This window comes from Artibeus jamaicensis, unplaced genomic scaffold, assembly GCF_021234435.1.
Source record: "Artibeus jamaicensis isolate MK-2021 breed Jamaican fruit bat unplaced genomic scaffold, CSHL_Jam_final contig_1085, whole genome shotgun sequence".
Classification (NCBI taxonomy): domain Eukaryota; kingdom Metazoa; phylum Chordata; class Mammalia; order Chiroptera; family Phyllostomidae; genus Artibeus; species Artibeus jamaicensis.
The window spans coordinates 565,154-580,200 of NW_026521214.1; the positions used below are offsets into that span (position 1 = coordinate 565,154).

The 15,047-nt window shown below is 53.5% G+C and overlaps 1 protein-coding gene and 1 non-coding gene across 3 annotated transcripts in view; both read right to left on the minus strand.

The window, feature by feature from the left end:
• Positions 1 to 3,487: 3,487 nt before the first annotated feature.
• On the minus strand, positions 3,488 to 3,594 carry LOC119062980 (U6 spliceosomal RNA). Its single transcript, XR_005085080.2, has one exon. It is a non-coding gene; the product is annotated as a U6 spliceosomal RNA (small nuclear RNA).
• Positions 3,595 to 9,575: 5,981 nt separating this feature from the next.
• The window catches only part of SMURF1 (SMAD specific E3 ubiquitin protein ligase 1), a 97,037-nt gene continuing 91,565 nt past the window's right edge, over positions 9,576 to 15,047 (minus strand). The window contains exons 17-18 of one of the 2 annotated variants that reach the window (XM_037164083.2): positions 13,987 to 14,062; positions 9,576 to 12,603 (exon numbers count right to left, since the gene is read on the minus strand). In XM_037164083.2, the coding sequence (XP_037019978.1) occupies positions 12,504 to 12,603; positions 13,987 to 14,062 (176 nt within the window). In that variant the 3' untranslated portion in view covers positions 9,576 to 12,503. Of the gene's footprint in view, positions 12,604 to 13,986; positions 14,072 to 15,047 lie in introns of both variants that reach the window. The other variant, XM_053663383.1, reaches the window with a different exon arrangement.

Sequence of the window (15,047 nt, forward strand, 5' to 3'; positions counted from 1 at the left end):
TTGCTTATCTTGATTACCCGTGTTAACTTCCTGTAATTTTTCGAATTTATTCTCTATGGCTGTAAAACAAATTAACTAGAATCTCTCAGTTCCAAGAGGCCACTCTCACGTTTTCAGTCCCACTGGGAGCCCCCCCCCCCATCCTCAGAGTCGTACCCGCTGTCCACACACGGCAGTGGCCGCCCTGTCACCTGTCACCGTCCCAGCAGATTTACAAGCCCGAGCGAAAAGGATTAGATGGAGTACACACTCCAGGGGGTGGGGACCTGGGCGGTCATTTAACAACTCTGCCGACCACCTACTGGAAAGTGAGGCCAGGTTTAGGAACGGGATTCCGAAGAACAGCATGTGCACTGGAGAAAAATGGGAACTTGACAGGTGAACCACGGAAAGACGCCCTAGACCAGGGCTGAGGGTCGGCACCACCAAGGACGTCTCCGACGTCACGGACCCCAACATTCCGTGTTATGTGCCTTTTACTTCTATGATGTGCCCGCACTTCTCAAAATCCCAGCATAGTCGTGACAAACTCACGGCACGTTCTCCAAAACGCCCGACCAGTGCTCCAAACTTCCAAGGACACCAACGAGAAGGGAAGACTGAGAAACTGTCACCAGAGCAGGGGGAGGAGGCATGACGAGGAGAGCGGCTGCGGCGTCCTGGACTGGAACCGGCGCGGGGGCGGGACAGCGGCCAGAACGCCCATGAAATGGGAGTCAAGTCGGGCACCTCGTTGGTAGGGCTGGTTTCTTACTTTTGACAAAAGTATGGTGGTTATGTGAGAAGTTATTGAGGGGAGCAGTACTAGCTTCCCAGTGCTTCTATAAATCTAAATTTCATTCGAAATAAAAATGTTCATTTGAAAAACTGGTGTTATAGATGACTGTCCTTAAAATTGACAGTAAAAGCAGCTAGTGTAAGAATGCAGTGAGTTCAGCGACAATTTATTTTTAAAGGGTAGAAGGAATCGGCCCGTCTGCCTTTTCAAATGACCTAAAAAGTAAGTCCAATTCAGTATGGTGAAAGTTCCCTTCCATTTTAATATTTAGCTGAAATCATGTATATACACTAATACTTTTATAAAATTTAAAGAATTCTCTCAGAAAAATTACTCCTAAACTTTGTTGAAAGAGGATGTTTCTTTGTTTTTAGTAATCCGAACTCATAGAACTACACCAGAATTCGCTGCAGGGAGGAAAATGCGTGGCTGAGTTCTGGCTTTGCCAAAAGTGCTCATCAGATAAATGTATGGTGTTTCCTCGCATTTTCTATACTGATAGAGTCTCTACCTCCATTTTTTAAAAATCATAACATATTTCTGAATACCTAGAGTGAAGAATTTTGTTTCTGCTGTGAGTGGAAAACTAAGTTCTTGCTGTATGTGGGACCGTTCACTACCAGCAGGAACCGTGGGCTTCACTCTAGAGGAGAGGAGTCAGAGTTTCCCCTAAGGAGGTAAATGCCTTCCGGCAGGACCATTCCTCATTATGTCATTGTATCCTCGGAATCTGTCTCACACGTAAAAAATACAGACACAAAATCGATGTCGAAATAATGACTCTGCAGAAAGAATGACAGGAGACAGAACCCAGCCGGGAGAAAGAGAAGCTGGCCCCAGGGAGTTCCGTTCTGGGTCTCGGGGCTAGGAATCTACGGTAAAGGGAAGGGGACAATCGGATCCAGCGGGCAGGTGCGCCAACAGGACTCCCAGCAGGACAAGGGGGCTGCGAGGGGGGCCGCCCCCGCTCCCTCCCCGCGCCCTGGGACGTCCCCATCTGGGCTCCTCAGCGTGCCCCGAGCAGGGGCGACACGGGATGGGAATGGGCCGGTCCGTGTCTTAATAAAGAACACAGGAGAGGAGTTTAAGATCCTCTCAGGAATTTATGTCAAATGGCATATGCTTCTTGTCAGCTAAAAATGGGAAGCATGCTAATGCAAAAATAATTTTCTAATGTATAAATTTACATTTTGGGGAGGTCGCAATATTTCTCTTGTTGCTAATTTGACACTTACTGTAACTCACACACACACACACACACACACACACACAAACATTTTAAAAACAGCTAAGAATGAAGACTTCTGCTCTCTAGAGTTTTCATGCTTTATAGAAACACCTGGCGCTACGTCTCAGGCACACAGGTCTCTTAACATTCGGCCGGTACGTGCCGAAAGCCAAACAGCCTGACTTCCAGCTGTGGCATGAACCCCGGCCCCTGCGCTGGGGCAGAATGTGCACTTTGCATCAAAGTGCAACCTGTTGTATCGCTGATTTTTAAAACTTATTTTTCAGTGACAGTTGACACAATATTGTATTTATTTCAAGGTGTACAGCAGTGATTAAATATTTACATAGCTTAAAGAATGATCACCGCACTAGGTCTAGCAGCATTATATGTTTACTTTTTTTAAATCCTCATCGGAGGGTCTTTGTTGTTGTTGTTGTTGTTGTTGTTGTTGTTGTTGTTATTGTTGGATTGATTTTGGAGAGAGGAAGGGGGAGACAAATGTCCATCGTGCCCGACTGGGACCGAACCCTGAACTTTTGGTATACGGGACTATGGGCTACATTTAGTTTTGGAAGCAAGAAACAGTGAGTCCTCATCTTTTTCTACTGCATGTTCCACACATAAATTTTCCTCACTGTACTGTGCATGAAGACTTACAAGTGTATGGAAGATAAACAAGGGAACACGCAATCTGAGCAGCCCTGGATGGAGCCAAGGTGAAAGCGCTATTCCCACCAGGTGCCCAAAGGGGGCAGCACAGAGCTTCAGGTGCAGGTTTGGACACTACCCCAGGTGTGCCCACAATCCTTCCCGCCCTCTGAGCAGCCGAGCATTTGTGCATATGGTCTCTCCCAGATGAGCGGTATCTGTTTACCCCAAAGCACCCAGAGGTGTTGGCCTTGCTTTCTTGGTTCTGCTCTGATAGAAAGACTGCAAACTGCAGCACATGGCTCAGATAAATTAGCCTCTTCAACTTGAATAACACATGTGACCTACTGGCCCCCATGACCAAAGAACCTTAGTGTGGTTTGCACAGCACGTCTGACGGCGGGCTCATCCCCAGGAGTCAGCATCCCAGCACCGCCTCACGGCTGCGTCAACAGCTGCGTCAACACAGCGTTCGGTTGAACTGCTTTGCTTGTTCTGGCGGGGGCGGGGGCTTGTTTTCCACATTAATGAGTATTACTCAGCTTCTAGGGGTACTTCTCTTCCCTTATGGTAAGCCATATCACCTGCAGAGGGAAACATGGTTATTTTTCTACTTATATGGTTGAAAGGAAGGCAACTAGTTCATTTTTTTAACTGCTTTAGTTTGGATAAAAAAATTTTTTTTCATTTTTTGAATTTTTTATTTTTATATTGGTTTTCAAGTACCGTTTTCTGCCTTCCCCCTGTCCCTACCCCCACCTCCCTCCCCCACTTCCACACCCCCCTTGTTGTTCATTTTTTTTTAAATTATTTTATTGTTGTTCGATCCCCAAACTATGGAACACTTCACAAATGGGCATGTCATCCCCACGCAGGGGCCGCACTAACCTCCTCTGGATCGTCCCAGCTTTAGTGCAGGTGCCACCGAAGCGAGCACTAGTGCGGGTAAAGTTTTCTAAAAGGGAGACAAAGCCCCTGATGAAACACCACTTTAAGTGAATTGTCAGAAGCCTGCCCCGTGGGGTTAGGCCTTGAGAAGCGTTGAGTGTGGACACGCTGCTACATACTTTATGAAGATCCTATGACGTTCTTTCATAAATAACACCAGATCTTACCTCATTTTTTATGGCTGAAGACACTGGAGCCCGCCGGAGGAAGTGACAGTCTAATCTGACATTCACTGAGAGATTCTGATACACCTGAATGTGCACCCGGCCGTAAGTTTCCCAGGGGCATCTCTGTATCCTCAACACACGGCACGATTTTTAGCACTTAGTAGGTTCTCAAGTATGGTTCCAGGATGAGAAAATGCACGGTCCTGCTTTCAAGGAGCCTACAGTCCAGTGGGAAGGATGGATTTCAGCCCAGAGAGCCCATGCCAGACTTCCCGCCTACACAACTGTAAGACAATACATTTGCGCTGTTTTAAGTCACTAAGTCTGTGCTCATTTGTACGGAAACCTCAGGAAATTAATTCACGGTCACAGAGTCGGTTCCAGCTGTGAAAAAAAGGCTTCATTCGCTGCAGGGCTCGTTCGTGAGAAGCGAGGAGCCGGGTGTAGTGAGGGGAGACAGGGATTGCTCGTTAAATCCTCGCTGCTCCCAGTGGGGTCCCTTCTGAGAGGAACTCGTGGAAACTGGCCTCAGTTTAGACCCACAAAACGGCAGGCCCACCCCAGACCCACGGAACACAGTCAGCCTTTTGACAATATCCCCAGGTGATGGGCATGCACATTAAAGTTTGAGAAGCGCTGGGTGACATTGATTAAAAGCTACGTTAAAATGTGGAGCCACCTGACTCTTCTCTGACGCACCAGTTTGCTGGGGAAAGATGTGCACACGGACCCACAAGGAGAATGTCCGGCTGCTGCTCCTTCCCACGGACAAGAGAAGGGGCGTCTGCATGGCTCCTCCATCACGGAGAAGGCCGTCCAACAAAACCACCAGGCCCGCCTGCAAAGGACTTCCCTTCTTTCAAAATGCCCACGAGTTAAAGAACTAGAAATGTCAAACACGTCACACCTTCGAACAAATCTCAGAATCCTGGGAACACTACCCACAGCGCTGTGACGCGCGGGACATGATGACTTCATTCCGTTGCACATTTATCTCATTAACACAAACGACAGCAAGGTTCCACATTTCACATAGTATCTTAAAAGCTGCTCTAAAATCCCCTAATATGTGTTTAATGAAAATAAATTCAGTGCAGGTTAGCCATGACTACAAAATTAATACTACCAAATCATCACTAATGTCTTTTGCATTAACAGTCATCGGAAGGTGGGTAGAGAAAGCATCGAACAAAAATATGTTTCAAAAGTACACTTTATCCAGCCTTTACCTTTTTGCTAAATCTTGAGCACATCAGAAGATATTCAAGATGGGCGTAGAGATACTACAGTAATAGCCCCGATACTACTTCCAAGGTTTTGAAACACCGGCAGCAATTACACGGCGTTGCAAATGACCCCATCGGTGTGCAATGAAAACAAGCAGTGACCCAAGGAGTCTTTCTAGGTAAAAGTGTCAGGTGAAAAGGAGAACATTCACAGAATAAGTGATGGCAACCAGAATATGAAAAATTAACATCATCGACAAAGAGCTATGACTGCTCAGTGTCATTTACTCGGGTTAGATCAACGAGACTCACCGGGCGAGCCAGCTGGCCGCCTCGGGAGGGGAAGGAGCAGCAAGAGCCAGGGTCCCACTTCTGACCGACCAGCCTCCCGGCCGGGCCGTCTCACACTCTCCTGTGATGACCTCTCTCGATCGCCCTGCAGAGTGAAACACACTGAATCCACATCAGCGCTGTAGCCTGCGTCCTACACACTGCAGAAGTCAAGCCACCTTCAATCCGTCTCCTTCCGCACGGCGCACAGGTTCAGAGAGCGTCACAAGCGCGCACTTTGGACAGAGTAATGTACACCATACAGACGCAACCGGCACCTCCACTGTAACCTTTTTTAATAAATAAAAGCACATTCACAAAAATAAAAACAGCAGCACCTGGAGCCTTTGACATTTGTAAGCCAAATGTTCTAAGTGGTTCAGTTTTATAAAGTGCCAAGAAAGACCCAATTTTGACTTAACATTTTAATCCCAGTCGAGACAAGAGCTTGTCTGGATACAGTCCTGTCACCTGACGGCAGACAGCACGCCAGTCCGGCCATCCTGCAAACGTCCTGCACTTCGGAAAGCAGACCGACGCTGGAGCGCTCACCTTCGCCAGCTTCCGAACGTCCCTGAATTCTGGGTGGCCTTTTCCACCTACCAGCTGCAGCAGAACAGCCTCCCTCACAGTCACTGTGATCCCAGCTCAAGCAAGACGCTTTAAAAAAAACGGTAAAGACAAATCAAGAAGTAAGCATGCGCGTGAACACTGTATTAAAACAGCGAACAGTTAGCCAGGTAACAGAATTAATGTCCTCCTTTAAACCCGGGGTCCCCAGCCAGACCACCCAGTTCAGGGGTGGGGGCTGACTCCGGACAAGCCGCCCCACAGGCCCCCCCACCCCCCGTGGCCGCATCAGTGCTGGCGGTACGGGCCAGAGACAGTTAAAACAGGCAGCCGATGCCACGATACGGGCCAGGGACAGAAGGGAGACCAAGGCTGCCGGCTAACACAGTGACTTGCCGTTTCTTTTTTTGTCTCCAAGCATCTGACATATGCATGTGTGTCCTTCCCCTAAGTCAGGGGTCCCCAGCCTCCATCACCAGTCGCAGCCTGGCAGGAACCAGGCCGCACAGCAGGAAGTGAGCTTGCATGTAATGTGCTTGAATCATCCCGAAACCAACACCCCTGGCCCCCGCACCTGGAAAAATTGCCTTCCACAAAACTGGTCCCTGGTGCCAAAAAGGTTGGGGACAGCTGCCCCGCGTAAGAAACGGCTGCTGGTAGAACAACCTCACGTGAGGTTTCCGAACACGGTCCTGGAGGGTAACACAACCGCCACCCTGGCCACCACCACCAAGCAGAGTAGGAAAGTTGGATAAGGTTTCACTGTCTGGTCAAAGAATGTCATGTCCGTGCACCAGTGGAATCGCAATAAAGAACCAAGGACAGAAATCTCAGGGAGGGAGAGGAGGAAGAGAGTGGGGGAGGGGGGAAGGGGCAAAGAGGAGGAAGTCGGGGCAGAGCGGGAGAGGGAGGAGGAGGCAGGAGGAGAATTCTAGAGCAGGGGTTCAGTCTCCGGATGAACGTTTGTTACCGGAAACTCTAGGCAAAAGGAGGGCCGACAGTGAAGGCGAGAAACAGCCCGTGTAGGGGCCGCGGACGAGGGGCTGGTGGGAAGCACTCCCAGGCGGGACAGAGGGAAAGATGCAGGCCCGCCTCTCCCCGGAGACCAGGAGGAGACAGGGAGTTAGCGCAGCCCGTGTACAGTGCAGGTCCTTGTATTTCCAACCACTTGGGCAAAGAAGCGTGCATTATATGTGGCAAAACACGGAACCTAACTCAGCTGCATCTGTCAGTTTCTTCAAACCCTTCCTCCGGCTCACCTTCTGAGGGGCTCTGCACTTCCCGGAGAGCTGTCCCTGCAGGGCCCAGTCCCCACGGCCTGTGTCTTCTCCGCGGTGCAGCTCCGGGCCTTGAGCGCCCTGCAGTGGCCTCACATCTTCACCAGCTCCGCATGGTGGCTTTGTGGGCAGTGGGCAGGAGGGGGCCGGAGGGGGCCACAGTGGGACGAGGGAGCCCAGACGGTGGAGGGGTGGGGGAAGCGTGGGCCTGAGTCTGGCCCACCCTCCATCCGGATGGCCCCTTGCTCAAAGGACACCTCGCGCCTGCTAGCTGCAGTGGGGGCTCTGGGTCGGTACTCGGCTGGCCAAGGGGAGGCTCGGGGGCGCCAGCCCACAAGGGGCAGGGCGGCTGGGGAGCTTGCTGGGCCTGCACGGAAAACTGAAAAGCTTTTATCAAAGCACTGGGTCGGGGGGACTAATGGGCAGCATGGGGGTGCAGATGCGGCCCCTCTATCCGGGTGTGAGGCAGTGAGGGGCCTGGGCCACTGGTTGGGGGCAGGATCCCAGGCCCGAGTGGAGCCAGGAGGCAGGGGCGGACACCCCCTGGGCAGGCTCTCCTCTCAGGCTGCAGCTCCGAGGGCAGGCCCTTCACCTGGCCCCTCAGCCCACCCAGACCAAGGTCCACGCACCCCCACGCACACCCCCAGGTCCACGCACTCCCTCAGCCCACCGGGCCTCGGCCTCCTGGCAAGAGCCTGTACAAACACGAGTCCATCTCGTCAGATTCTACTGCCAATGTTTTTGAGAATCATCCGTGACCTTTTTTTAGATAAGGAAATGGAAGCTCCAGAGTCAAGGAATCCTCCCGGCCAAGGTCACAGGGCTGTGGGCTGGAGTTGGGTTCAAACTCAGGACTGTTTCAGCGCCTCCTAATCCTGCCCCACCTGCAGGGAGGTCACAACCGGGGTGTGTCTCTGCCAGTCGGAGACTCTGGTTCTAAAAGGGCCGGCCCAGCACCCTGCCGAGCAAGCTGGGTTTCCTGCTTTCCTGGAGGGGGCGGGGGACTGCAGCCCCACTCTGTGCAGAGGAGCCCTAGGGGGAGTGAGGTGTGGAAGGTCCAACTCTCCCGTCAGACCCTTGGGTGGGGAAAACCACACGACCGTCTTGATTGAGGCAACGAAATCATCCGACAAAATTCAACACCTTTTCCCGATGAAAACACCCAACAAACTAGGAAGAGAAGAAACATAATAAAAGTCTCACATGGAAAAACCCCATGGCTACTATGACAACGGTGAGAGACTGGGCCCTGCTTCGTCGAGATCAGGAACGAGACAAACACGCCCCGGCCTCGCCACTTCTGTTCAGCACCGAGCTGAGGCCAAGCCAGGCGATCAGGCAAGAGAAAACGAAGGGCGCCCCCCGGCTCGGACAGGAAGAAATACAAGGATCCGTGTGTGGACAACACGGCCTGTCAATATGTAGCAAACCCTAGAGAACACACAAATCCTTTACAGCTAAAAACGACCTCGGCAGAGTGGAAGGATACAGACCGGACAAATCAAAGTAGCTTCCTATATACTCACAATGAACAATCCAAAAAGAAAATTACGACAACTGTTTAAAATAGCACTGAAAAGAATGCAGTTCTTAGGAATAAACTTAGCCAAGGAGGCGAAAGACTTACTACACTGAAAACTACCGATCACTGCTGAAAGAAACCAGAGAAGACTTAGGATCCTAGTCTCTCATGCCTCTCCCGGGTACCACGGCCAGGCGAGCTTCACACACCGTTAACTCCACACCAAGTGTTCACTGAAGGACGGGCGAACAAGGCCTGGCGTGCTGTGCGGTGCACTGCTCCTCAGCCGTCAAAGGGGTAAACTTGGATGCGTGCTGTAGCGCAGGCGGACCTTGGAAATGAAGTGACCCAGAAGGACAAGTGTCGTGTGATCCCACCCACATGAAGAGCAGGCAAAGGCATGGACAGAAAGCGGGAGAGGGGCCGCCGCAGCCTGGGCAGGGAGTTTGGGGGGGGGGGCGGGGGCAAGGGATTGGGAGTCACCGGTGAATGGGCAAGGTTTCAGTCTGGGAAGATACTCGGGGAAGAGAGTGTGGTGACAGCTACGCAACACCGTGAAATGTACTCGATGCCTCTGGACATATGTGTGCTGACTTCGGGTTACACTGACAGGCAGCATGTAGAACTTATGATAAAATACACTGAAGTGTGTGAAGGAGAAGCCGACAGGTCGCGGACACCCACAGCCCGTGTTTGCTGGGTGGGGCGCGTTCGTGGGAGGCCTGCTTGCCTCAGTTTCCCCTGCAGTTCTGTCCCTGCGTCCGTCCGTCTCCTTACAAGGCCCTGGCTGGCGTCTCCCACCACTGACTTCCTGTCTTGTGGCACCACCAAGAAACTGGAATCTCATTTCCACAGCAAAACAACGGATGCAGAAAACGTCAAGTCGTGAGTTTATTGCATATGTAACAAAGTGAACCTGGCCTCTGGGCCCAGCCTGCCGCACGGTCGCCGGTGGTTCTGTGTTTCCAGCTGGCTCCACAGCCGCATTAAATAGAACTAGTATTTCTTTAAATACTTTTGATTTTGACATAAAACAGAACATTAGTGTACAACTTTCACAAAATAAATCAGCAATAAAAACAGTGGGAAGAATAACAAGGATAGCAGCAATACTTAAAAACAAGACATTACAAAATAAATTAAAAAATACATTATAAAGTGGTTGAGAAACAAAAATAAACAAATTTTAAAAATTCATACTATGTATGCCTGGCTGCAGACGGGTGGGCGGGCCTTCCTCTGCACCAGGCCCCTCCTGACAGCACGGATTTGAGCCCGCCCGCCCTGAACTTGGACCATGAGGCCGAGTGGGCTCAGGAGCCACGGTTCCGGCGGGCGTGCTCCCTGCAGAGGTCGAGGGAGCTCGAATGACTGGCCCCACACACGGCCCTCCGCCCCTCCCACCTACAGTGCTGGCAGAGCGGTGGTCATCCCTGAGGCTCGGCTGCTGACCGCCAGTGGGGGCAAGCCTGAAGCATCCGGGCAGAGTGGCAGGGACAGGGGGGCCGGCTGGGATCACCGAGAGGGAAGGGTAACACAGAGGGGAGCTCGCGTCAGCGGGGCTCCCACGGACCCCGAAGGGTTGAAGAAGCGGTCACCCACTGCTTGCTACACTATTCTTTGGGGTAGTTCAAAAGGCCCAAATCACCGGCAATATTTAAGGTTCCAGAAATACGGTGCCGCTGACAGAGGCCTGTTTGGCAAGAGCAAACGGGAGCTCCGGAAGGTTCTGCTCTCTGAGGCTCCTTGGTAACACAGTGGCTGAGCTGCCCAGGGCAAGTGTGAGTGAAAAAGCAGAGGCCCGGGCCTCGAGGATGGACGGGCACCTCCTGTCCCGAGGGGCTCCTGGAGGAGCCGGGACGTGGCCCCGTGTGTCCCACTGAGAGGCCATCTGATGCGGGAGTGGCATGGGGCTGGTGGCTCCTCCTGACGGCAGGAAGGTCCTTCTAAAGGGGTCACCTGCCACATTCCTGCTTCGGAGCCTCTGCTACCATCAGACCCTCCCTGGGGTACGGGAGGGCAGACCTGGCTGGTGGGGGTCGGTGCTGTTCACGTCTCTCTCAGAGGAGGGGACTCCGATGGGGGACTGGACGGATCCCTGGGGCCAGTTTCTGGAACGCCCTCGGAAAGTGTCACAGCAAACGAGACAGGAGGCGCCCCACTGCAACACAGCACACCTCTGGGAGGACAAAGCCCGGGATCTGGCCTGGACGCGTGAGTGGACGGTTTTCCCTCTGCAGCAAATCACATCCCTTCTGTCTCGAACCCGGCAGGCAGCCTGGAGGCTCGGCTCTCTGGCAGCTGTGGAATCCGCTGAATGGGACCCACCTCCATGTGGGGGGGGGTTCCAGAGAGAGGGTCTGCACGCCCCCCACATCAGACTATGGATGGCTTCAGGGGCAAGGCGAGGAAACAGCGGGGTGCAGAAGGTAAGCGTGCCTCACACCCAGCCGTCTGCAGGCGTTGGCGGTAACCAGGGCACCGACGCAGCTGGCCAAAAGCCCCTTCCAGCCCAGCTTAGACCCACAGCAGGGACCAGCGCCGACCTCAGAAGCATCAACATCGGATTTCAACAGTGGTATGTCTCTCCAATAAACAACCCTGCACTTGTCCCCAAACAAAAACAAAGAACCGGACGGGATGTCTGCGGCTGCCACCGTTTCTGCCCTGAAGGCCCACTGCCTGGAGCATCAAGCCGCTGGTTAGGACACTGCCAGGCACCTGTGTGGGAGGCAGGGCCTCGGCTGGTGGGGGATCGAGCAGCAGCTGTCGGGCCGCCACCTGACCCCGGCAACTGGCCCAAAGGTGGGGTGGGCCGGTTCCCCTGCACTGTCAGGCTCATACCATGCCCAGCTTCTCGCACACCAGTGACTCGGGGTGCACTTCGGTCACCGGGTTATCTGCTGCCCATCTCCCTTTTAACCTTGTTTGCACCAAGCCAGCAGCTGTAGTAATAGAATTTTGTTTTATTAGTTCAGCTCTTAGCAAATTTCCGCATTAATAGTTTGTTAGAATCCGAGCAAGCCAGCTGCCCTCTCCACCAGCAGGCGGCACAGGGGCCACGGCTCAGGAGCCTCGTCAGGTGGCATCTCCCCTGTAAAAATATTTCTAACTGGATAATGTGGTAAAAGGGACTCTTTAAAAAGAAAGGTCGTTTTCCTTTATGCAAAACAAAAATTTCAACCAGGATACCCTACAAAGAAGTACCCAGGGCCTTCAGCTAGAGCTTCCCCAACTCCCTCACTTTCGAAAAGAACCCCGGCTCCCTGCTGCGGCCGGGCATCGTACGGTTACTTTTCCGGGAGCAGAGTCAGCCCGCCACCCGGGGCAGGCTGCGGGGCACAGAGTCCGGAACTGAGTGGAACCAGAGCGCAGGCCTGTGGTCTGTTTGGAGACGGAAGGCTGGCGTGGTGACCAGCTGCACACCCTCCGAGGGCAAGCCCAGGTTCTGGCCCACAGGCCGCCGCCCCAGGAAGCCCGCAAGGGCAGCGAGCCTGCCAGGAGCCGCACATCACAGCCGCGGCAGGACACCCTGTGTGGCCGGGCCCCCTAAACCTGGCGGTGTCTGATTGGATGGGAGATGGAAGGGTGTGGGCGTGCTGTCTCGCAGGAGGAAACATATGGGTGGGCGCCACCAACCAAAGTCCCCCGCCCCCTCGCTCCCCCGACACAAAGGAGGGCGACGCCCCTTCCCCTCGGGTTGTCGAGAATCCAGTGCCTCGGCCCACTTCACAGGAGGCGCGCGGAAGGCGACAGGCATTTGGTCTGGTGGTCATGAGCTAGAATCTGTTGCCTTTGGTTGCTCCTCACTCCACAGCAAACCCACAGGTCTCCTCCACCGCTACCAACAGCTTCTCGTAGAGCTTTTCGTAAGACTCATAGGGCGGGATGTCGATCCGGTTGAAGCTGGAACGGGACCAAGGGGGAGAGTCACTGCTGGGGCAGTGGGGCCGGACCTGCTTCGAGGGCAAGGGCAGGCAGGAGCAGGGCGTTGGCGGCCACCAGCCAGCTGTGTGCACGTGTGTGCGTGTGTGCGTGCCCGCTGGCGTGCCCACAGGGGGCGGGGGAAAGGCAAGGGTTCCTCTCATCCCTCATTCCGGGGGGTGAGAGGTGGGGAGAGGTGAGTAGATACCCCCCACCTGTGTACTTTTCTGCTTTTAATGAGAAGATTTTTAAATCAACACACAGTAAAATAAGTCTTAAGATCTTGAGAACCAAAATAAAACCAAATTACTATTCACTGGGGATATCAGGACAAAGCTCTAACTTGTTTTCTTTGCTTTTGGTCTTCGGGAGAAATGGCTGAGCACCAGGAACACCAACTTTGCAAACTAGCACAGCCCAGACCGGCAGGCAGCTGGTCACCACGGACACTTTGCTGTGTGCCCGTCTGGTCCTTTGTGACTTAACCTGAGACCAAACAGGGCAGTCTGGAAAACTTCCTGCAGACCTAAAAAAAGCCAGACCTCTGATGGGTGAAATGGATCTTACACCTCTGACTCGATGCTCCCCTGGGGTAACCCATTCCCAATGTTTGTGCAAAGTGGATATTTCAACAAATCCAAAAACACAAAACCGTAATGACCCAGGGAACACAAAGTGGCCCTGCTGAATTTCTAAGGGGTATGCAAGCAAGGATGGTTTTTGTCAAAACCAGCTCAGGCAAAACGGTGTGGCAGCCTTTTTCAGGAGCTTTTCCTTCCGTCTCACTGCAAGCACTGCCGTGCTGGGGGAACAGAGGGCGCCTCGCCCGCGCGGGGCGGGGCTCGGCATCCACCAGGCCCAGTCCGGGTGAGGCTCAGTCAGCGCCCGAACCCACCCCCTGGCCCCCAGGTCAGGAGCCTCCCTCACAGAGCGACGTGGGGCTGGTTCTCATGACCCGGAGGCAACTGTTCTTTGGATTTTTAAACCACAAAGGAAACAACCCACCACAAATATTATTTAGCTTGAAATTTAGGGAGGATGTGTTTGTCAACAGGCAAGGCCCATCTGCCATGGGCAAAGCCCAGAGGGACCTCGGGGCCCAGGGAGGTCAGATAAAGGGAAGACAGATGAGACCCGCTTAGAGGTGACAGTTTTCCCGGTGGCCTGTGTGCACACGGCTGAGGGATGTGAGGACCAGGACATCTCGTGACAAACCCGTCTCACAGAAGACACTGCTGACAACCCTCAGATATGATACACTGCCAAACGCTTGTCCCCATGGACCCTGGCGCCACGGCCGCCAGCTGTGCCTGGGACTCAGCGCTACAGTCAGGAGCAGGTGAGAAAGTCCCACAGCGCCCTTACCAGGTGTGGGCCTTCGGGAGGTTGTCCGTGTTCGCGTCAATGAGGTGGATGGTGAACAGCCGGGGCCCTGCGGCGCCTGTAGAACCTTACAAGACAGCATTCTAGTTACTGCGCTTCAGAGGCGGAGCTCAGCCCCCTTCAACCTCCTCAGCCCCGCCCCGGGGTCCTGGGGGTCCCGCAGCAACTGCCTGGCCACCTGGAGAGGAACCCCAGACACGTGGAGAGTCACAGGCGCGGAGCAGAGGCTGGTGAGACCGCCTACGCCCCACCCTGTGGGCCTGCCCCAGCACGGGCACTTGAAGGGCGAAACCCTCCATGACCAGGGATTTTTTTTTTAAACAGAAATGTCTGGGAGGCAGAGGTGGGCCAGGGTGGAACAGAAGCAGGTCCGCAGGCCCAAAAACTCTCCAGGCAGACGTGCGATGCCTGGGGCCAATGCCAAAAAACATGGAGGGAACTCCTCTCACTCGGACCCCCTCAAAATGAGAAAGTCTAATGGGGGTAACCAGCTTTTCAGCATCTCTGGGCCGCACATTAAATACATTGTGACATACAGTAACCACAAAACAATCTCATCGTATTTTAAGTTTATGATGTTGTGTTAGGGCGCATTCTTAGCCATCCTGGGATGCACATAGCCTGAGGGCCACAGGTTGGACACCCCAATGCTCATACACAAAATATACCTGCTATCACTATTAACACGCCAAGTTCGCTTTACTAAATTTTAACATAATAATATTCTTCACCTTATTCCTCCTATCAGGGTTATCGAGCGACAGAAATCTGAAAGTCCACAAACTGCAGGGCCAGGGAGAAGCCCACAGGGCCTCCCCGCCGCTCGTGGCTGACTGTGAGCCCCACAGCCTCTCGTGAGGCACAGCCTCTGGGGCATTTACAGACTTTCCTCCCACATCCTCCTTCACCCCAGACCAGTGAGCACGGACCAGTCGGCTCGGCAGGGAGGAGAGCGTGCAGGGGCACCAGCTGGACATGAGCCTGCTGGGCAGCCCACCTGTACGGGTCAGGAGGCTGAGCGCCAGGGAGGCTGCCAGGAGCCA